Source organism: Sipha flava, unplaced genomic scaffold, assembly GCF_003268045.1.
Source record: "Sipha flava isolate LNK unplaced genomic scaffold, YSA_version1 89_pilon_pilon, whole genome shotgun sequence".
NCBI classification, from domain to species: domain Eukaryota; kingdom Metazoa; phylum Arthropoda; class Insecta; order Hemiptera; family Aphididae; genus Sipha; species Sipha flava.
The window spans coordinates 813,910-833,347 of NW_020273631.1; the positions used below are offsets into that span (position 1 = coordinate 813,910).

The 19,438-nt window shown below is 23.9% G+C and overlaps 2 protein-coding genes across 10 annotated transcripts in view; both read left to right on the forward strand.

Annotated features, from left to right (window-relative positions):
- The window catches only part of LOC112693609 (LIM domain and actin-binding protein 1), a 39,892-nt gene extending 25,017 nt beyond the window's left edge, over nt 1–14,875 (forward strand). For 2 of the 9 annotated variants that reach the window (XM_025568752.1, XM_025568755.1), the window contains 13 exons: nt 4,469–4,558; nt 4,858–4,997; nt 5,079–5,176; nt 5,403–5,474; nt 5,832–5,991; nt 6,059–6,314; nt 6,600–6,825; nt 6,891–7,006; nt 7,924–8,106; nt 9,055–9,393; nt 9,520–9,723; nt 13,711–13,847; nt 14,552–14,874. In XM_025568752.1, the coding sequence (XP_025424537.1) occupies nt 4,469–4,558; nt 4,858–4,997; nt 5,079–5,176; nt 5,403–5,474; nt 5,832–5,991; nt 6,059–6,314; nt 6,600–6,825; nt 6,891–7,006; nt 7,924–8,106; nt 9,055–9,393; nt 9,520–9,723; nt 13,711–13,847; nt 14,552–14,729 (2,199 nt within the window). In that variant the 3' untranslated portion in view covers nt 14,730–14,874. Of the gene's footprint in view, nt 1–2,289; nt 2,380–2,528; nt 2,601–4,468; nt 4,559–4,857; nt 4,998–5,078; nt 5,177–5,402; nt 5,475–5,831; nt 5,992–6,058; nt 6,315–6,599; nt 6,826–6,890; nt 7,007–7,923; nt 8,107–9,054; nt 9,394–9,519; nt 9,724–9,823; nt 9,943–12,663; nt 13,252–13,710; nt 13,848–14,551 lie in introns of those variants that run through there. The other 7 variants (XR_003149502.1, XM_025568749.1, XM_025568757.1 and 4 more) reach the window with 7 other exon arrangements.
- Nucleotides 14,876–17,949: 3,074 nt separating this feature from the next.
- On the forward strand, nt 17,950–19,396 carry LOC112693684 (52 kDa repressor of the inhibitor of the protein kinase-like). Its single transcript, XM_025568872.1, has 2 exons — nt 17,950–18,070; nt 18,148–19,396. Exon 2 carries the CDS (start codon nt 18,846–18,848, stop codon nt 19,317–19,319), a length of 474 nt encoding a protein of 157 aa, XP_025424657.1. The 5' UTR covers nt 17,950–18,070; nt 18,148–18,845; the 3' UTR covers nt 19,320–19,396.
- The last annotated feature ends 42 nt before the right edge of the window (nt 19,397–19,438 follow it).

Below are 19,438 nucleotides of genomic sequence, written 5' to 3' on the forward strand. Positions count from 1 at the left end.
GTGTGTGTGTGTGTGTGTGTGTGTGTGTGTGTGTGTGTGTGTGTGTGAGTGTATGAAAAAGGGGTTTGAGTTATGTTTTTGTAGAAATTACTGTTAATATAAAAAACAAATTTGTATTCGGTATGTAAAATATTCTACACAATAAGTTCAAATAATTCACATCTATAGAAGGTTTAACTACAAAAAATAAGTAAAGAAATTTTTAAAATATTATTTTACAATTTGTATTATATATTATTTTATAAATACGTTCACAGCATACATTAAAACCGTTAAAAATTTGTTTATCAAATACATTAAATGAAATAATAATTTATATCTCAAACGTTTTATTTTATATATTTTAGTATTGATTATATTATTTATTAATACTAAATTAATAACTATCAGTTCAGTGGATTATATAAATTAAATTTATTTGGTTTTACTTTCAATAACAAATTGTTTTTACGATTTTTAATTTTATCAAAACTTATATTCTAAGATAATATAAAAATAGTGTAAAATACTCTAATAATGCATGCTCTTTCTGTAAATATTTCATCATTTGTTCATATTGTTTTTGAATTATTTATTTGGTTGAATAAACTAATTAGTTCTAAATTGTATTTATCCATCTCCACTTAAATTTAACAGCATTATATCCAATTACATCTTTTAATCTTGATTCATTACCTCATAAGGTTCGTTCTACTTTAGAGCAAGATTCCTATATTGAGAATACATTATGTTATACTGTTGTGTCATCAACATTTTTTAGAATAATAAATAAAATAAAAACCATCCTAGTAAGTTTAAGTAGTAAATTGTATGAGTCACTTAAAATCATGATTAATAGTTTACATTCCTTCCAACGTAATATTTTGGTTCTATGAATCATGTATATTTTATACATTTTTACTTCAACTATTAGAAGCTATTAGACTTGAAAAAAAAGAAGGTTTCTTTTTCGGTTATGATAATTTTTAGAAAACGTTGGTGTATAATATGTATTAATTTAGTATCGCTCCAGACTTACTAATTATCAGTATTTAAGGTTTAATTTAGAAAAAGTAGAGAAAGTTCATTTAAAAACAGTTCCGAATTTTTTAAATTATTTAATTTAAATGTTTATAAATAATGATGTTAACTATTAAATTATAATTTATTAATTTCTGATTTATTGATACGTTTTATAAAATGTTAAATATGGTAATGTTATACAAATTAAAATATTCAATATTATAGCCTAATCAATGACAATTAATAATCCTATATGTATCATACAATTGTTAAATTACCCATCGTACATTTTTAATGTCGATATAATCATACAATATGACACATATTTTTTAAAATATTTTGTTTAAGTTTGATTAAATTTTAAATGTTAAAATTAGTATAAATAATATAAATAAATGTAAATACCAAGATAATGAAATTATATTGGATGTAGGATTTTTGAACTTGATAAGATTAATTGTTATGACAACAAGGATTTAAAGGGGAAAATGTGTTAGTGATAGCTCTATATAATTATTTTATTTAACTAAAAGTTAAAAATTTAACAAACATTTTAAAAACAAATTAAATTAAATTAATATTATATCTACAATTTAATTTAATAATGAAATTTATATTTAAATGTTGGTTAAATATAGTTTTTGTTAAATTTAAAACGGTTTACAAAAAACAAATTTAAAGCTTAAGTAAAATAGTATTACATTTTCAAAAGTAAGCTTGTTTATGGGTAATTTTTTAAATATTAATTGCAAAGTGTGTATTGTAAACAATTGGCGATTCTTGTTTTTGCTGAGAAAAATTTACTGTTGGTATATAATGAATTTATTTAAGAAGAACAATGTTGAGACCACATAAATGTTCTAAAATACTAGTTTTCTTTAAATATTTTACTTCCCATATATTTTGTAGTTTATGTTTATGAAGTATATGTTATTATAATGAGTAATACAAAATATATATCTATACAAATTAGGTGATGGTACCTTTATTTATATTTTATTTTTAATATGGTATTTAATTGTTAATTACTAGATAAAGTTTCTAATTAACATTTTACATATTTAGGGTATAATAAAACTGTTTAATAAAAGATGTATAATGAAAAAAGTCTGAAGTTTTCAAACTCATTGGTGTACAGTAAAAATATAATTTATTAATTAAAATTGAATATATTTTGTTTGCATGTTATATAGCAATATTATAAATACTCATATTATATTAGAATTATTGACATTTTTGTTAGTTTGCTTGAGTTATGTTTGTTTTTATTTATGTGTGCTTTGGTAGAAAAAATCTTATTGTGACGAAGCTAACCGAAAATCATCCTCTGTAATACCAGAAGAGCCTGTACCTGCTTCTATTCCCATTAATGAATTGGTAAGTAAAAGTGTTAGTTATTTTCTCTTCCTCCTTGTTCTCAAAACGAATCGATTAGTTGCTTATCGTGTATGTACTTGCTTCTTTATGTCTTTATTGCATTTATATAAATGTTGAATGCGTGTTTGTTTGCTATTTGTTTTGTAAAGAAGCGAAATTTCGTTGATGCAACTAAGAAACAACCATCCGGATTTGAAAACGGAATGATAAACGGTTGTTCGGTAAGTTATGGGCTTCTTGAACTGTTTTAACTATTATTTATATTATTAATAAATTATGTATCTTGAATCTTGATTCACTGTATTTGGGTTGTATGTTGTTATTATTTTGGTAATCACTTTGAGTCGAGGTATGCTATTATTAGATTACCTTTAAACATTAATATGACAGTAAATACTAATATGGGTCAGATTTTAATTATAAATTGTATACAGTAGACGGCTAATAAAATATTTTCCCTTTGTAAGCATTTGTATTTGTGTTAGTATATATGAAAAAATTACAATTATATCCAAACAAATATTAGTTGAGGTATTAATTATAAATATGTACCAAAATAATCTTTGAATTTTACTTTAAATATATATGTATAATAAGAGTATAAAACCTGTTATGTATTATTAGATATTCTTATAAATTATATTGATTAATAAATACATAAATACTTGCACAGTGTATTTGAAGGGATGCTGAAAGTAATTTTAGATTCTCAACTATGCCAGAAAATGTTATTTATTTTGTTTCTAAATATTATTTAACCATCAGCTATTCATTTCACGGCATATTTTTAATCTTCCTGGACTTGATTTTAAAATATTTGACAATTAATTAAAGTTAGTTTAAATATGTATGTATAATTATTATTCGGAAATATTAGGGTTACATTTTAGCCTCTTTTAGGACTTTTTGTTTTTGTTGCTTGATTTATCATGAAAAAAAATCAAGTGAGAACCAGAGTTGGACATTGGTCGAATAAAAAATAATTCGATTGATTATTATAATAAAAATATATTATTGTATATATTAAATATATAAAAATAAAAATATATATATATATATATATATAAATTTTATATTCATTTATTTTTCATTTGATTATTCTAGATTATTTTTATTCATCATTTTAATTTTTTAAATGATTTGTGGATAATTTAAAATTCTAATTTTATTGTATATTGAAACCAGTATGTTTTTTTATTTTTTTTTATTGTTATATTATCTGCTATCAAAAATGTCAAAACCAAAAATCATAAATAATATTTTTATCTACGAGGGGCTTATCTAACTGGTTAAGCACTCGATATCGATATGTTATTTACCCGCAAATAGGGTCTTACTGCTTTAGTAACATTTTTGTATTTAATTTAAAATAAAATCTAACATAACTTGATGTAGCCATATTATGGGTGCTGAAAATTTATTTAGTATAATATTTACTATTATTATTTTTGTCATCATTATTATTAATATTATATAAATTATTGTTATTATAATTATTTGCTTTTTTTATGAAAATTATATTTTTATCATAATTTTGTTACACGAAAATCGGATATTATATTCCCTATTTATTTAATTTATTTATTCAGAATAATTAATTTATTTACAAGTTAAATTATTCGCAGTCATTTTTATTTTTGATTCACAACTATTAAAATTTTTTAAATTTAAATTTCGGATATCAATTAGTTATATTTTTGTGTATTTAATATTTGCTTTTTCTTCTTTATATATATATATATATATATATATATATATATATATATATATATAATATACTTTGTTTCTTTACATTTTACATGTATCATTTATTAAGCAGCTATGATAAAATACAATAGCAAACAACATTTTCTATTAATAAATAATATAGAATTTTTTCCATAATTATCATTTAGGTTTAAACTCATATAATATTTTGTTTTGTTTTTTATGACAAGTCTCTTCATTATCATCAATTATTTTTTATTCCATCTCAGTGTTCCTTTTTATTTATTTTAAAGGTTCATGGTATTTTGTTAGTCTTTTAATGTTTTACTTAGTGTTAATTAAATTTATTTGTATTTATATTTAAATAATTGTTTTATTTTAGAAATCAAGTTTTGGAAAATTTGATCAACTGGAAAAGAAATCAATTCTTCAACAGAGATCTCCAGAATCTGAAAAAAGCGATGCAAAACAAGTATATTATTATTATTTATTTTTATTATTATTTTACTTACAAAAATACAATATTACATGATTATGTAATTCCATATTTATTGTATTTTTATTTACATGCAGTGTTATATTAAACTTTAATGTTGTTTCTCAGCATTTTGGGAAAATAAAAAATATATTGTTCTTTTAATGCTAGTATAACAGTACTAAAGCATAATAAATCACCCCACCCAGAATTTGACTTTGCTCCTGATTAAATGTGGCTCTGTGTGTGTATATATTTAAAATATTTCTTTTATTCTAATTATACTAAATTTTTAGAATGGTGTTTTACGTCCAGAAGTTAATTCTGTGTGTAAGTCATGTGCGAAGACTGTATATGCAATGGAACAAATAAAAGCAGAACGTCAGGTTTGGCATAAGAACTGTTTCCGGTGTATGACATGTAATAAGCAATTGACGTAAGTTTTAGATATTAAATTATGTTTCATTTTGAGAGTAGCATATAAGTCGATACTTCATTTTTTGTTTTTTGATTTCAGACTTGATATTTATAGTAGCCATGAAGGCAAATTATACTGTAAGCCTCATTTCAAAGAGTTATTTAAACCTAAAGTAGTTGTTGAGGATGAGATACCAAGTAAGCAACTATTGTTATAAATTTAAGTATTCATAAAAAATCATGATAACCAATAAATAAATCTAATTTATTTCTTACATTTACCCTATAATTTTTAGAAATTAATAATACTTAAAAATACAGATAAAATGATTCCCGTGCAAATTTAATTTAAGTCATTAGTTATATCTTACATTATATCTTTTTGTAATTATTTTGTTTGAAAAAATCATTTGAATCAACATAGTTAGACGCAAGAAACCCGAAATGATAATACGTGAAAATCAACCAATGGAATTACCACCAGATGTGGTTCGAGGTATAATGGATAGTATTTTAAACCCATCGTAACATGTGTGTTTTGCCTTATGATTTCTCACATTTGTTTCTGTTTAATTTTTTAGTTTCTTGGTTCATTTAATATTAAGTGAATCTCAATATGTTATTTTCGTTTTAATTATATGTTAATAACTAAAAACTAAAATGTTTTACTAATAATGCAATCCTCATAAATGTAAATTATATGCTTTTTCCTTATTGATGTATAATTAAACCATTGATTTTTTTTTTTTTTTAATTAAACAACTTAATTTTGATATACATTGTAAAAAAAAAAAATGACACCATAGATTTAACATTAAGAATATTTTATAATATCAATATTTTATAATTTTAGCAAGTGATAAACCAGATTTAGGATTAGAAGAATTGGGCTCATTGAATGTAAAATCACGATTTCAAGCTTTTGAAAATGCTTCTACCAATGGTAATAGCAACTTAGAAAAATCTCCAGTCAGTGTTAAACGTTCACCTAGTATATTGAGTAAATTGGCAAAGTATGTATTTTATATATTTTAATTTTTTTTTTTCTATAAAAAATGATAACTATTCTTGTTTTAATAGGTTTCAATCTAAAGGAATGGATGTTGGTGTTTCCAATGAGGATTTGAATGGTGCATTCTTTGAGCCTTCATCAAACAGCGAGAGTGATGAAGATAATGATGCAGAAAATGATGTATTAAAAAATAGTATTTCTAAAGAGAAACCTATGAGTTTTGATAAGATGGAGTCTGTTAAACGTAATTGGGAAATGCGCCGAGAAGAAATGAAAGAAGAACATAAACAAGAAATACAAAACATCAGATCTAAATTATTTGCTGTAAGTTTTTGAAATAAACTAGAATTTACCATTTTAATGTCTGATATTGATTTTACAATGATATTAAAGTTTGATGACCCTAAATAGTTGAATGACTATGTTTATGACTAATTTATTGAACAGTTGTTTTATTATATTAATTTTATTGTCATGAAGAACAAAGATTAAAATTAGATTCAATGTTACGTATGAATTTGTATTTTTATAAATTATTAAATAACAATTAAAATAAATTTAAATTGTTTATTTAAATTGATAGAATGGTTTTTATTTTAATAATTTTAGGGAAAACAAGGAAAAATGAAGCAAATGTATGAACAAGCTGTAGCTGAAAGTGAACGTACTGGTATAAAACGAGATTTAAATATAAACAAATCTGATAAAGCCAAAGTCATCAAAGAGAAGTTTGAAAAAGGTGAAATAGTGAATACTGAAAATGGTGATTTAGATGAAAATAATACTAGTGTTTCGGCCAATGGTGATGAAGATGAGATGAGTGTTTTCGAAGCAGGTTTGGATAATTTACATTCACTTTATTCTTATTTTTATTTTTATATTTAATATTGTTGCTTTTAGGAATTTCTAAAAAATCTCGTAGTCTATTCATGGAATTGGATGCAAACGCAGCTAAGACTAAACAAGCTGTACCAATTACGAATACCAAGAAAGAATATATTCCTACAACAAAACAGGTAAATAACCAATTTAAATTGATCCTAATATTTTAAATAATATATGGTATTTTTTATGATCATATACTAAAGAAAGATATGAAAACAAAATCAAACGGATGTGGCTTGGCAAAATTAATGTCAAAAGTTTATCAATCTATTGTCTTATAACTTCCATGATTCACTAACTAATAAACCTACTACTATTAATTACCATCACTCAATATTAATATTTAATTATTGATTTCTCCATTAAATTAAATTATTCTAGTAGAATGATAATATGAATAATGGGAAGTTTAAATATTGTTTCGCTTATATTTTACTTTTTGTTAGTTACTATTTAATCGAATAAAACATTTTTCTAAGTATAATTTTATTATGAATCTGATTAGCAATACAAATTTGAACTAATTTATAAAATTGAAATGTAGTTTTAGTATAAATATAAATATTTATATTTTTACAAAAAATAATTTAAGTTAAGTTTAACTTTATATACTATGTTTTTAAAATGTATTTCTAGTTTTTAATTCTGACCTAAGAATGGAATTTATTGGTTTTTTTAACTATATATTTTTAATTATATGAGACAAAAAATATTCTAAAAGTATATTACATAAATAATAAAAACGGATAAAAAAAAAACTTGAACTAATTGTTCAGTGAATATTTAGAATTTTAAATGTTTTATTAATACTTAAAAAAAAAAAAAATCTGTAATTAGAATAATTGTTCAGTATCTTTTATATATTTCTTTTCGTATTTACATTCTTATTTTCATTATTTATTATTTTTAAATTTATCAATCCCCATTTATTCACTTTTAACTCAAAAATAAATGTTAAGAGCTTCATTTGTAAACTTATTGACTTTAATTTTTAATATTACCAATATTTTCAAGCCTTTATGTATATGAATGTGTATACAAATGACAGGTTACGTCAATATACAACCGCCAAGTGTCTGATGATGTGGTCAAATGCAGTGACCGCATCGAAGACGTTTCTGTGGAAACGGCTGAAGTTTCTTCAAAGTTTAAATTCTTTGAGACATACAAGCCTCCTGAGGTCATTAAGAAACAGTTCAGAATTACACCCCCACGAGAAGGCCAAATTAAGGTTTCCTATCTATTATACTTATCTAATGGGTTCTTTTAATCCTAACCATTCCTAACCTGTATACTAATTATTATTTTATTAAAATTGGAATTTTTAAATTAGCAATTGTTTGTATATTTGTTAATAATATTACTATTAAGTAATTTATAAATAAATGAATTTCTTTACCAACTAATCTAATAAAATGAAAATAATAATAATTTTTTTTGTGTTTACTTACTAATTTCCTACAATTTATTTTAGGTATTCTTTGTGTACAATTCTATCATTTCAAGTATCACATATTAATTCAAAAATACAACAAAAACTAAAATTTAACATAAACTCTATAAAATTAGTTTTAAAGCTTTTAATTATTATGTTTTCATCAAATAACAATTAATGTTATTAATCAGAAAAAACTAAAATTTCAAATTCTAAATAAATTTGATATGATTTTAAATGTCTGTTGTTAATGTAGTTATTATTTTAAAATTTAACCTGTACAACTACTACTAGTTGAGATTATATTGTTTCTTAGTAGATTGATTCTTAAAACTTATAATTATTTTTAATAATACTATTTAAAGAGCCTGTAATACAATATTAATTATTAATTTTTTTATGGTTTCTACTAAAAAATATAATAATACATAATAATACAAATAGATCATAAATCTATGAATTATACTATTATAAAAATTTTAAATAAAAATTTTAGAATATTGAATATATGACATTTAGTCTGATGATACTGAATAAATGTATAGTTCTTTTGTTATCATAGTATCTTTATGTCAAATATAATACTTCCTTTGTGTAATTGATCTCGTTTTATTATTTTGTTATGTTGTTATTCATAGTTAATATTTATTTTAATAACCATAGAATATCTGCTGCCAGTATAAAATTACAAACTATTTGATCTATATTATTATTATTAACTGTGTATAATTTATTTTATATTAGGGAGAATCTCCAGAACGTGATATATATCGTGATCCTAATGTGGTGCGCAACGAAGACCCAGTTGATGAAACGGCAGAATTAGTCAAAAGTAACACAACTGCTAAGATGTTATCCTTGTTTAGACAAATGGAAGTAGCTAGACCAACTGTACCTGACGGTCCTAAACCGCTAAAATGTTTTACTCCACCACCAGACTATAAGGAATCAGAAACAGAGTCTGAATCTGAAGATGAGGTCAGTGGTGAAGATGACAGTGAGAATGAAGAATCTTCTTGCAGTGAAAGTAATGATGATGTTGTGAAATCATCTGTGAAAGTTGAAGATGAGTTTTTAAAAAATGTAAGTTTGTATTCTATTAAAAAAAATTTGAATTATTAATATATAAAGTAGTTAAAATGATTTTATTAATTATTTTAATATATTATATAATTATATATTATATAATTCAAATTATCTGAATTTTAGTCCCAAAATGCAGTAATGGCAAAATCATTAAAAGAAAAATTTGAACATTGGGAACCAGACAAGCATTCGCTGAATAATGCTATTACAATGCTTGACTCCGAACAAGAAAGCATTGAATCAACTAAATCTTTACGTGCTCGTTTTGAATCATTAAAAGGTGATCGTCCAGCTGATAAACCAAAACCAAAAGTGAACCGATTCTTGGTAAATATTTTTAAATTTCTTATTTATAGTTTCAACGCTTTTGATTAATCTTCTTCCGTTTGGCCTGTCTGTTTTTTCTTCTTATTTTTTTGTTTTGTAGGCCAACGCTAATATGTCGACAGTCGGACGAAAAAAAGACATTTATTGGGACTTTTTTTACTAACGTCTGACATGACGACATAGAAAAATATATTATTCTTAAACAATACATTATATTAGGTAAATGATAAAAAGTTCCAGGAATATTAGAATTCCTTTTTATGTGGATGTGGTAATCGTTTGTTGGTTGGTTCGATTTATGTTATTTATTAACCTTAATGAAGAAAAAGAGACTTTTACTGCTCTTTTCTTTTTTTTTTTTTTTTTTTTTGCCACATTTGTTGCCATTTAGCAGTTTTATTATATTTAATTACTACAAACACTTGTTTGCAATTTCGAAAAGTTTATATTATGTATGTTTGTTAATTTTTATGTGCATTTGTTGAAAAACAATTTAGCAGTAACATGTCGTCGGGTCTTCGACACTTAGCGTTAGCATTGAAAAAAGTTTTTTATATACAATTGAGTTACTAAGAAGAATTATTATTTGTCATTTATAATTGAGCTCTTTTATTTAATTAAAATTGTAAATAGTCATTGTGTAAAATAATATAGTGAGTCACTATACTAACATACACTTTATATATTCTCTATTATAAATAATTTGTTTTTTTTGACATACTATTAATATATGTTTTTATGCATTATGTATACATTATATATATTTAAAACAATATATTTTAATTTACTTTTAAATCTTCTCTGTAAATACTTGAATCTCAAACAATTATTTATTTGTGAATTATTTTATTTTTAGTTTAAATATAATTTTACTTTTAAATTTTACAAATTTCAAAAGATTATTTTTATTTCGACAATGCAATGTATGGAGTTTATTAATCTATTTTAAGGAATTAATTTTCTTGATATAATTATTTAATTTTTAAATCAAAGAATTTGCTAATAAACAATAATTATTTAATAGTAACAATTTCAAAATATAATAACTCAATGTATTAATAGTATTAATTGTATAATCACAATGCAGATGCTTAGAATTACGTTTTCTGTGATAAGAAACTTTCTTAAATAAAAAATATAATTTAATTTTACAAATTTATCATTGTTAATAAAAATCGATAGTATCATTTCAAACAATTCAGTTATATATATATTATTAGTGATGGGTTGAACCTGATTTTTCGGTGTCGAACCGAACATTGTCGATGTATTACGAACCCAAACCGAACTATTAAAATTTTTTACTGAACTAAAATTTGAACTCATTATTTTTCCTTTTATAAATATATTGAAATTATGAAAATTTTAATTACATTGTGCAAAATTGAATACACCTTAAAATATATAATACATTATAATAATTATTAACATCTAATACTATTATTTCTGATAAAATTTTTAAAAATATTGTGTACAAACATATTTTTCCTTTTCACTTTTCCAAAAATAGAATTGTGATTTTGATCGTATATATATATCACACATTATATGAAAAATAATTACCTATAGATGTTAACAAAAATAATCGCATGCTTCAACATGGGATTATTTTATTTTATCTTAACTCATCATAACAGTATAAAAAAAATAGTTAATACTACTATGATACTTATTATAGACTATTAAGTATAGAAAATTAATTTTAGATTGTTTAATAAAGAATATTTTCAAGTTCAAATTTCGAACATACCTAAATGTTACCTAAATGGTAAATAGTTCTGTTCGGTTCGACAGTTCGACCCATCATTGTATATTATACACATATATTTAAAAATATAAATTTATACAAACACATGCAGTTGCGTATTTTAGGAATGGTAATACTATAACCCTCAGATTTCTATTTTTAAATATTATATATATTATTTATTTTTTATTTAGAAAAAATATATTTATATTGAATAGTGTCTAAATTCTAAAATGTATATTTTAATGGCATGAGGCTAATGACATTATAGTAGCAATAACATAATATTATTTATAGCAAATATTTAATATCATCTCATAAATAATCCTCAATACGTCTCTGATACTCGATTAAGTGTGCGTGTACAAATTTATTATATATAATAAATATAATTGATTAAAATACTCATCTAATAATACCGACAATACTGTGTTGTCACAGAAAACGAAATATTAAAACGTTTTCTTATTAATATACATTGTTACAATTTTGTTTTTAATATATTTTTTGTTATTGTGTTAAATTAAAAATAAAATTAATTACCTAATCAACTGCCGTCGCGCTTGTGAAAAAATTGCGTTTAACAATTTTTAGTTCATAATTCATTTTTGATCGTTTATTGTGATTAAAACATTAATACTAATGAAAAACTTACAAAACTATTTATATTCATTAACAACGATTTTGTAAGACGTGTGCAAATATACTAGATTCGTATTGTCAACAAGGTGAGTTTATTTAACAAATGTTTATTTTATTTCTCATTTTTATTTAATAAATTAATCTAATCTAATTTTCAGCTTTATAACAATATGTAACATTATTACGGCAAAACATTTTTATTTTTTCATATTTTCAAATCATATTGTTAATTTTAATTTTTGGTGGATAGGTTATCAATGTATATGTTACATTATAATTTTTGATAAATATATGGCAATTTAGTATTGAAACACATTGACATGAAAGAAAATGTTTTGTCGTGACTTAAAGCAATGTTTTTGTTTTTTTTTTCTCCGATTATAATTATGATATTGTTTCCTAATAAATTTTGTCATGCTAATAATATTACCAAAAAAGTATTACGTTAGTTATGGTGTACATAAATATGCCATTAAGTATATGTACTTACAATTTATTAAAATAATATATTCACTTCATAATTAATTTTTGTTTTTATTTTTTTGTTTCAGTAATAACTGAAGCTCCATTCAACCCGTATACTTCAATAGTGTAAATAAAAACTTATTCGAAAATTACATATACGTGTATGGTCTAACATATTTGCTTGATTTTTCATTTTATACTTTATTCTTTTAATAATAATAATGTTAATAACGTTTTTAAATCAGTATCTTTTATGATTCAAAGTATTCTCTAGTAAATAAGGTCATGCAATCATCTTCATTGATTAAAAAAAAATAACACTTTATTTTTGTTCGATAAACTGACATTTACCAAACACATTTTATATTTGTCACCTCATTGTTGTTTTATTTAAAATTAGCTATATTTTGATTGTTGAACTTCAAACACCTACAATATTAGTGTAGTATTGTTTTGAAGTATCATTTTTAGTTTTCTTTATATAAATTTCAGTATCATATGTCAATATCCATAAGTAAGTGAAATAAAACATAGCAATTTTTCCATTTTAAGTGTTTAAGCAAATGGATAAAGATGATAAATCACTAATACTGTTCTGGACTGGTTAAATTTTAGTTTGTCATTTTTTAATTTAGAATAAGAACATATTGTTATTATACTTGTGAGTTTTTGTTTTACATCTATACTCAAATATATATTTTAAACTTAACTATTTTTAAATGTAATAATTATAATATCATTGATGATTGTGATTTGAATATATACATATTAATAAAAAAAAAATTATTGTACTATGTTGTCAACATGTGTTCAATATTATATTATATTTTAATATTTGTAATATTATTTTCTTAATTGTCACCGTGGTATGGCAGCTGGAAACAAAAAGAGTATTTTCACCACAAAAATCATGTTGAAATCACTTGTACTCCTTTATGTGCATTTTGACTGTCAATATACAGATGTAACACATACATTGTTGTTACATCTACGCCAAAATATTTGTCTGTTCCTCTTCATCATTTCTTGGCTTACTACAATATTATCTTGCTATTATATAACTGTTGTCTTATGTTATACTTTATTGTTATTGTTATTAAATATTAACATAAGTTTGTCTATTTTCCGTTTAGCAACAATCCGATAGTCATGCAACTACACTTTGTGAATCCTGTGAGAAAAAAGTTTACCCCTTAGAAAAAGTTGAGATCGAAGGCAGACCATTTCATCGTGCATGCTTCAGGTGCACTCAGTGCCAGTGTGTCTTACGGTTAGTGAGATTTTTATAAATATACGGTATCTAAAGTGGTTTTAAGTAATATATTTCTGTTTTTATATTTATTACATTACCGTTAAATACATTAATTAATTTAACTTATTATATGCTATATCAGCTATTTTCATAAACAGCCAAGTGTATTTTATATTATTCACATTATTAATATTACTTTATTTTAGTAATAACAAACTATTTAAACATGGGAATTATTATAATAATAAGTTCAGTAGGAATATGTAGCAACTTGGAGTTAATATTCAATTCGGTATTTACAACCTTTATGATCGCACTTGACTTTCCTCACACTTTTCTGCTTATAATTATTAAGAAAATTGGCACCAATTTAAAAAAAAAAAAAAAAACCAATTATCAACACTCATTCAGTGCCTAATAATCCAATAAAATATTTCAAACTAAAAGTTTCAAAGTTATAGTTATGATAAATAAACTTCTCGACTGAGTTAATCATCAAATTCTCGAAAGTTTATACAATGATAAGTAAATAGATGCCAATTCCACTAATTTTATCCAGTACATTTTTTAAATTTATAAATTTTCTTTTTAAATTAAGTACAAAATAATTGTAACTGCAATAAATTTTTGAAAATAAATACTTGTTACTCAATATAATATTATGGTGGTATCGTTAAAATACTCAATTTTTGACTTGTTACATATTGTTTTATATTATAAAGAATGGATACGTTCACATGGAACAACAACCGTCTATACTGCTTGCCACATTTCAAACGTCTATTCATATCCAAAGGCAATTACGATGAAGGATTTGGTGGAGATCAACACAAAAAAAAATGGGAAAACGGACACTTACAGCAAACCACCCAAGTCCCCGCCATAACACCATCTGATTAATTATAAATTATAATAATTATTATTAATTGCAACTTGTGATGAAAAAAGAAAAAATTATTAAAATATATTTTGTATCGAAAAAAAATAAATGCATAAATGTAAACAGTTAATTATCAATTGAAATGTAATGTGATCTTAAGAAATTTTAAGAAATTATCTATATATATATTTATATATTATTTTTATTATTATAAAAGAAAAAAAGTGAATTTATATTATTTTTACAGTATTTGTATAATGTCTAAAATTATTTATTGGTTAAAATTACCAGAATTATTTTTTTTAATTATTATATTAGTATTTTTTATTTACATAAGGATTGTGAATGACATACCTAATTATGATACTTAATAAATAATAGTAAAAATAAATCATTATTTTACTTAAATTATTTTCAATGTAGTATTGGTTTTAAAAACTAATTTTTACTTCAGAACATCAGTTCCACATTTAAGCACTTAATTCTAGGTGGATGCTTCTATTATCTAATAAATTAATTTTTCAAAAGTGTATATTTTTACATACTGAAACAAATTCTGAGTATCCATGAATTATTTGATTTTGATAAAGTATTAATAATTAAAATTATTGTTACAAAAAATAGTTGTATCACAGCGGTGTAGAGAGAATATCCTAAGCCTGAGGTTCCCAAACTGTAGGTCACAATTATATTTTTCATGTGTTTCTATTACTTTTGGTTGATGTTTAATTATTTTGTTAGTTTTTTCATAAACTGTTATCTGCGTTTGTGACAATTACAAATTTATTGCGACCAATAGACATAATAATATTTCTATATGTCTGTGCTTGATTGTGTCAACACGACGTAATCAGATTAATAATTATTGAAAATATAGCAATATATTTAAAACAAATTAGTACCTGTATCACGTTCAAATAAATTGATGATTTTCAGTAACACATGGTACATTGAATACAATACATGCATGCAGTTTAAATCTTACTATTTTTTCAAAAAACGTTGTACAGTTACTATGGACAAATGGTTAAATAAAAAGTCAATGACTCAAAGTTCAGCGAAAACTGAAATAATATCTGTGTCGACGGTTAAAAAAATAAAATTAATTGATGATGAGCTTACAATAAGTTTTTTTCAATAAAAATAAAAAAATGGATATCAATGCATTTATGAAAAATAGGAAACAATTTTATCCTTCACATTAAAATTATATACTTACTAATTAAATTACATAGTATAAACTTGATGAAATCAGCAAAAAAAAAAGTCATTGATATTATTGTGGGTCGTCAAAATTGAAAAAATTTCCAAAATGGGTCCTATTATAAGAAGTTTGGGAACCTCCGTCCTAAACCATTTAGCACACTATAATAATATGGGGTTAAAATATTATTTATAAGTAGATACCTGTTTAAATAAAATAATAATTTATTGTAGATAAAATGTTATTTAATAAATGATTAAGTAGAAATAATTTTTACTTAATATTATTGATGTTCAGTAGATATTATTGTATAATTAAGCTTAAAAATGTCTGAGGTTGAAAGGCACGTACAGCAAAATGTCCTTACTACGGAAATGCTGGGGATCTACAATTATTTCAGTTATATTAAAAGATATAAAAAAATTTTTTCTTTTCCACATACATAATCAATAAATTAAATTTAACAATAATATTAATAATAACTGTAGGAATAAAAAAAACAAATAGGTATCAATATCAATTTTTATACAGCATATTTTAATTTTTTTTTAAATTCAACTGAAAAAATGTCCTTTAACATAATAAATATAACAAAAATGTATAACAGACTATATAAAATAATTAACAAAATAATATTAATAGATTACGTTTCCAAAGTATAAATAAGTACAATAAAAATAAAAGTAGTTCGTAAAAAAATGACTTAAATTTTAAAAACAATACAGAAATCGATGTCTAAACAGATAGTTCATCTACATAAATTGTTAAGTACATACTATACATTATTTTTAAAAGAATGATGAGACATATTACAAATATCAAGTGTTATTGAAATAATATTGGCTAAAAGAAGAGTTTTAGGGAGGAATGAATTTATACAGTGCCGTATTTCCCAGTAAACACTATAAGCAGTGGCGGATTTAAAGTTTAAAATTAAGTCGGCAAATCTAAAAGAGGGGCCTCGTAATAAATATATCACTAAAATTCTTAGCCCCGATTTACTAAGCTGCTCGCTATACTCGCGTTTCCGCGATACGAAAATGAAAAATAATTTATTAGAAATAACATGATGCAGCGAAACTAATAATAAATCATTGCTCATATACTCGCAGGGCCGTCCCGAAGAGGGTGTCTTGGGGGGGTGTCTCACCCCCTAACAAAAACACCAATCGACTACCAATAACTACTTATTATACAATATAAAATATTAATATATACATATAATTAAATTGTCAATTTTAAGAACACTGACACATATATACATATTAAAAGGTAAAAATACGACCACATATAGTTAATTATACTACATATATTGAATAAAAAAATTGTAGTCGTCATTTTTCATATTATTCGCCCTCCTTCCCTTGATTTTCATCTTCGGAACGGCCCTGTATACTCGTATAGTGTACATACTCAAAAATTATATAGAATTCTATAATCAATGTTAACAGTATTTCTAACTATATCTATATTTTATCTTTTCTATTTTGTTCATAAATAAAATGATCTATTTTTAAAGTAATCGGAGTATTCCTGAGTATTTCCTGTATATTTAAATTATTATGTTATAAATAAAAAATGGTAATTGTAAATTATATTACAATTTGTACTCAAGGCCGTATCTGGGGGGGGGTCCAGGGTGTCTGGATCCCCCCAAATTTCTTCAATATTTTACAAATGTTTAAAATAATTATTTATTTTTAAAACCAACATAAAAATATCAGTCACAAATGACTTAAGCTCCAATTAATCATTGACTGTTTTTAGTTTTATATCATAATATCATATGAAAATATAGCGTCTAATAATAATAATCACAGACTTCTATACCAAGTTGGTATTACCATTGATTATAGAATATTCTATAATCAATGGTATTACCAACGCGCGTATTACATAAAAATCTGACGTCTATGCTAATAATAGATTGTTTATTATTGATGGACAACGACCGCTGTCGATGCCGGTCGGGGATCAGCGACGATTAACAACAACAATATTAGATTTGTGTAAATTATAACTATATTATTATATATTATATCATTTTGCCGTCTGCAAGACTGTGACAAATACGTCGAATCGTTTTATAAATGCATCATAATGAGTAAACGAGAAAACAAAAATGTATTGTCAAATTATTTTCCTAATCTTCCAAAGGTACGTTATATTATTTCATATGTTATGTATATTAATAATTTAACTAACAAAATGTTAATTCATAAATTTTATTTTAGACAAATAATGTTCCTATTCATCTACCACAAATAGACACGCCTGAGCCATCATGTAGTCATTCACCCACATATTTGCAAACAAACGAAAATAATAGGTATATTAAAATCGGACACGGAGCAAATAGTTGAAGAAAACGATATTGGCTACTGTTTCGGTAAAAATGTATGTGATGAAATAAAATTTAAATTATTAACTGATCATTGGTCACCAGATGAAAATTACAAATTTCCAATAACTAAAAATCTAAAAAAAAATTTAAAGTTTCAATTAGGATGGATTAAGCGTTTTCCTTGGGTTGTTTATTCGAGAATTGGTCAACAAGGTGCAGTTTGTAAATATTGTGCTATATTTGGTCGCGAATTTGGTGGCAAAGGCAGTCACTAGAAACTTAATACATTAGTTGTAAAACCTTTTAATAACTGGAAAAAAGCGATTGAGAAATTTAATGAACATAGTGAAACTGAATTTCACAAATCTAATGTAATGCGCGCAGATAATTTTGTAGCTGTTTATTCCAAAAACTGTCAAAATATTATTCAAAAAATAGATTCAGCGCGTGCTATTCAAATTGATCAAAATAGAAAGAGGTTAATTCCTATTATTCAAACAATTATTATTTGTGGGCGGCAAGAAATAGCTTTACGCGGTACTAGTGATTACTGACCTCTCTCTTTAGACAATTCTGAACCTACTTACAATGATGGTAACTTCCGAACATAGAATAAATGTGGGTACCAAAATTCCTGAAGAATATTTTCGTATTGCAATTGCAATTCCATTCTATGAAGATTTTATTAGTCAACTTAAAGAACGGTTTTCCAAACACAAAACGATTTTATCGTCTTTGTATTTATTAATACCAAAAATGTGTTTGAAATCACCAATTTTAGAATCAGATTTTAGTATATATTTAGATTTTATAAATGTTGACACATTACCTTCAGAACTAAAATTGTGGAAAAGAAAATGGATTGCTTTCAAAGATGTAGATCGTCCACATACAGCTGTAGAAGCACTAAATTATTGTAATCCTGAACTTTTTCCAAATATTCATTTTTTATTAAAAGTACTAGCTACACTACCGGTTTCTACAGCAACTCCCGAACGAACTTTTTCGACATTAAAACGCGTCAAGACATTTTTACGGAACTCTACGGGACAAGAACACTAACTGGACTAGTTCTATTAAGTGTCCATAGAGATGTTACAGTTAATCCCGATGAAAAGTTAAACCAGTTTGCTCTTCAAAAAGATAGGAACATATTATTAGTTTAAAATAATATGATTTGT

What these genes read in the sequence shown, in the direction of transcription:
- LOC112693684 (XM_025568872.1), top strand. Translation starts at nt 18,846, where the DNA reads ATGATGGTAACTTCCGAACATAGAATAAATGTGGGTACCAAAATTCCT.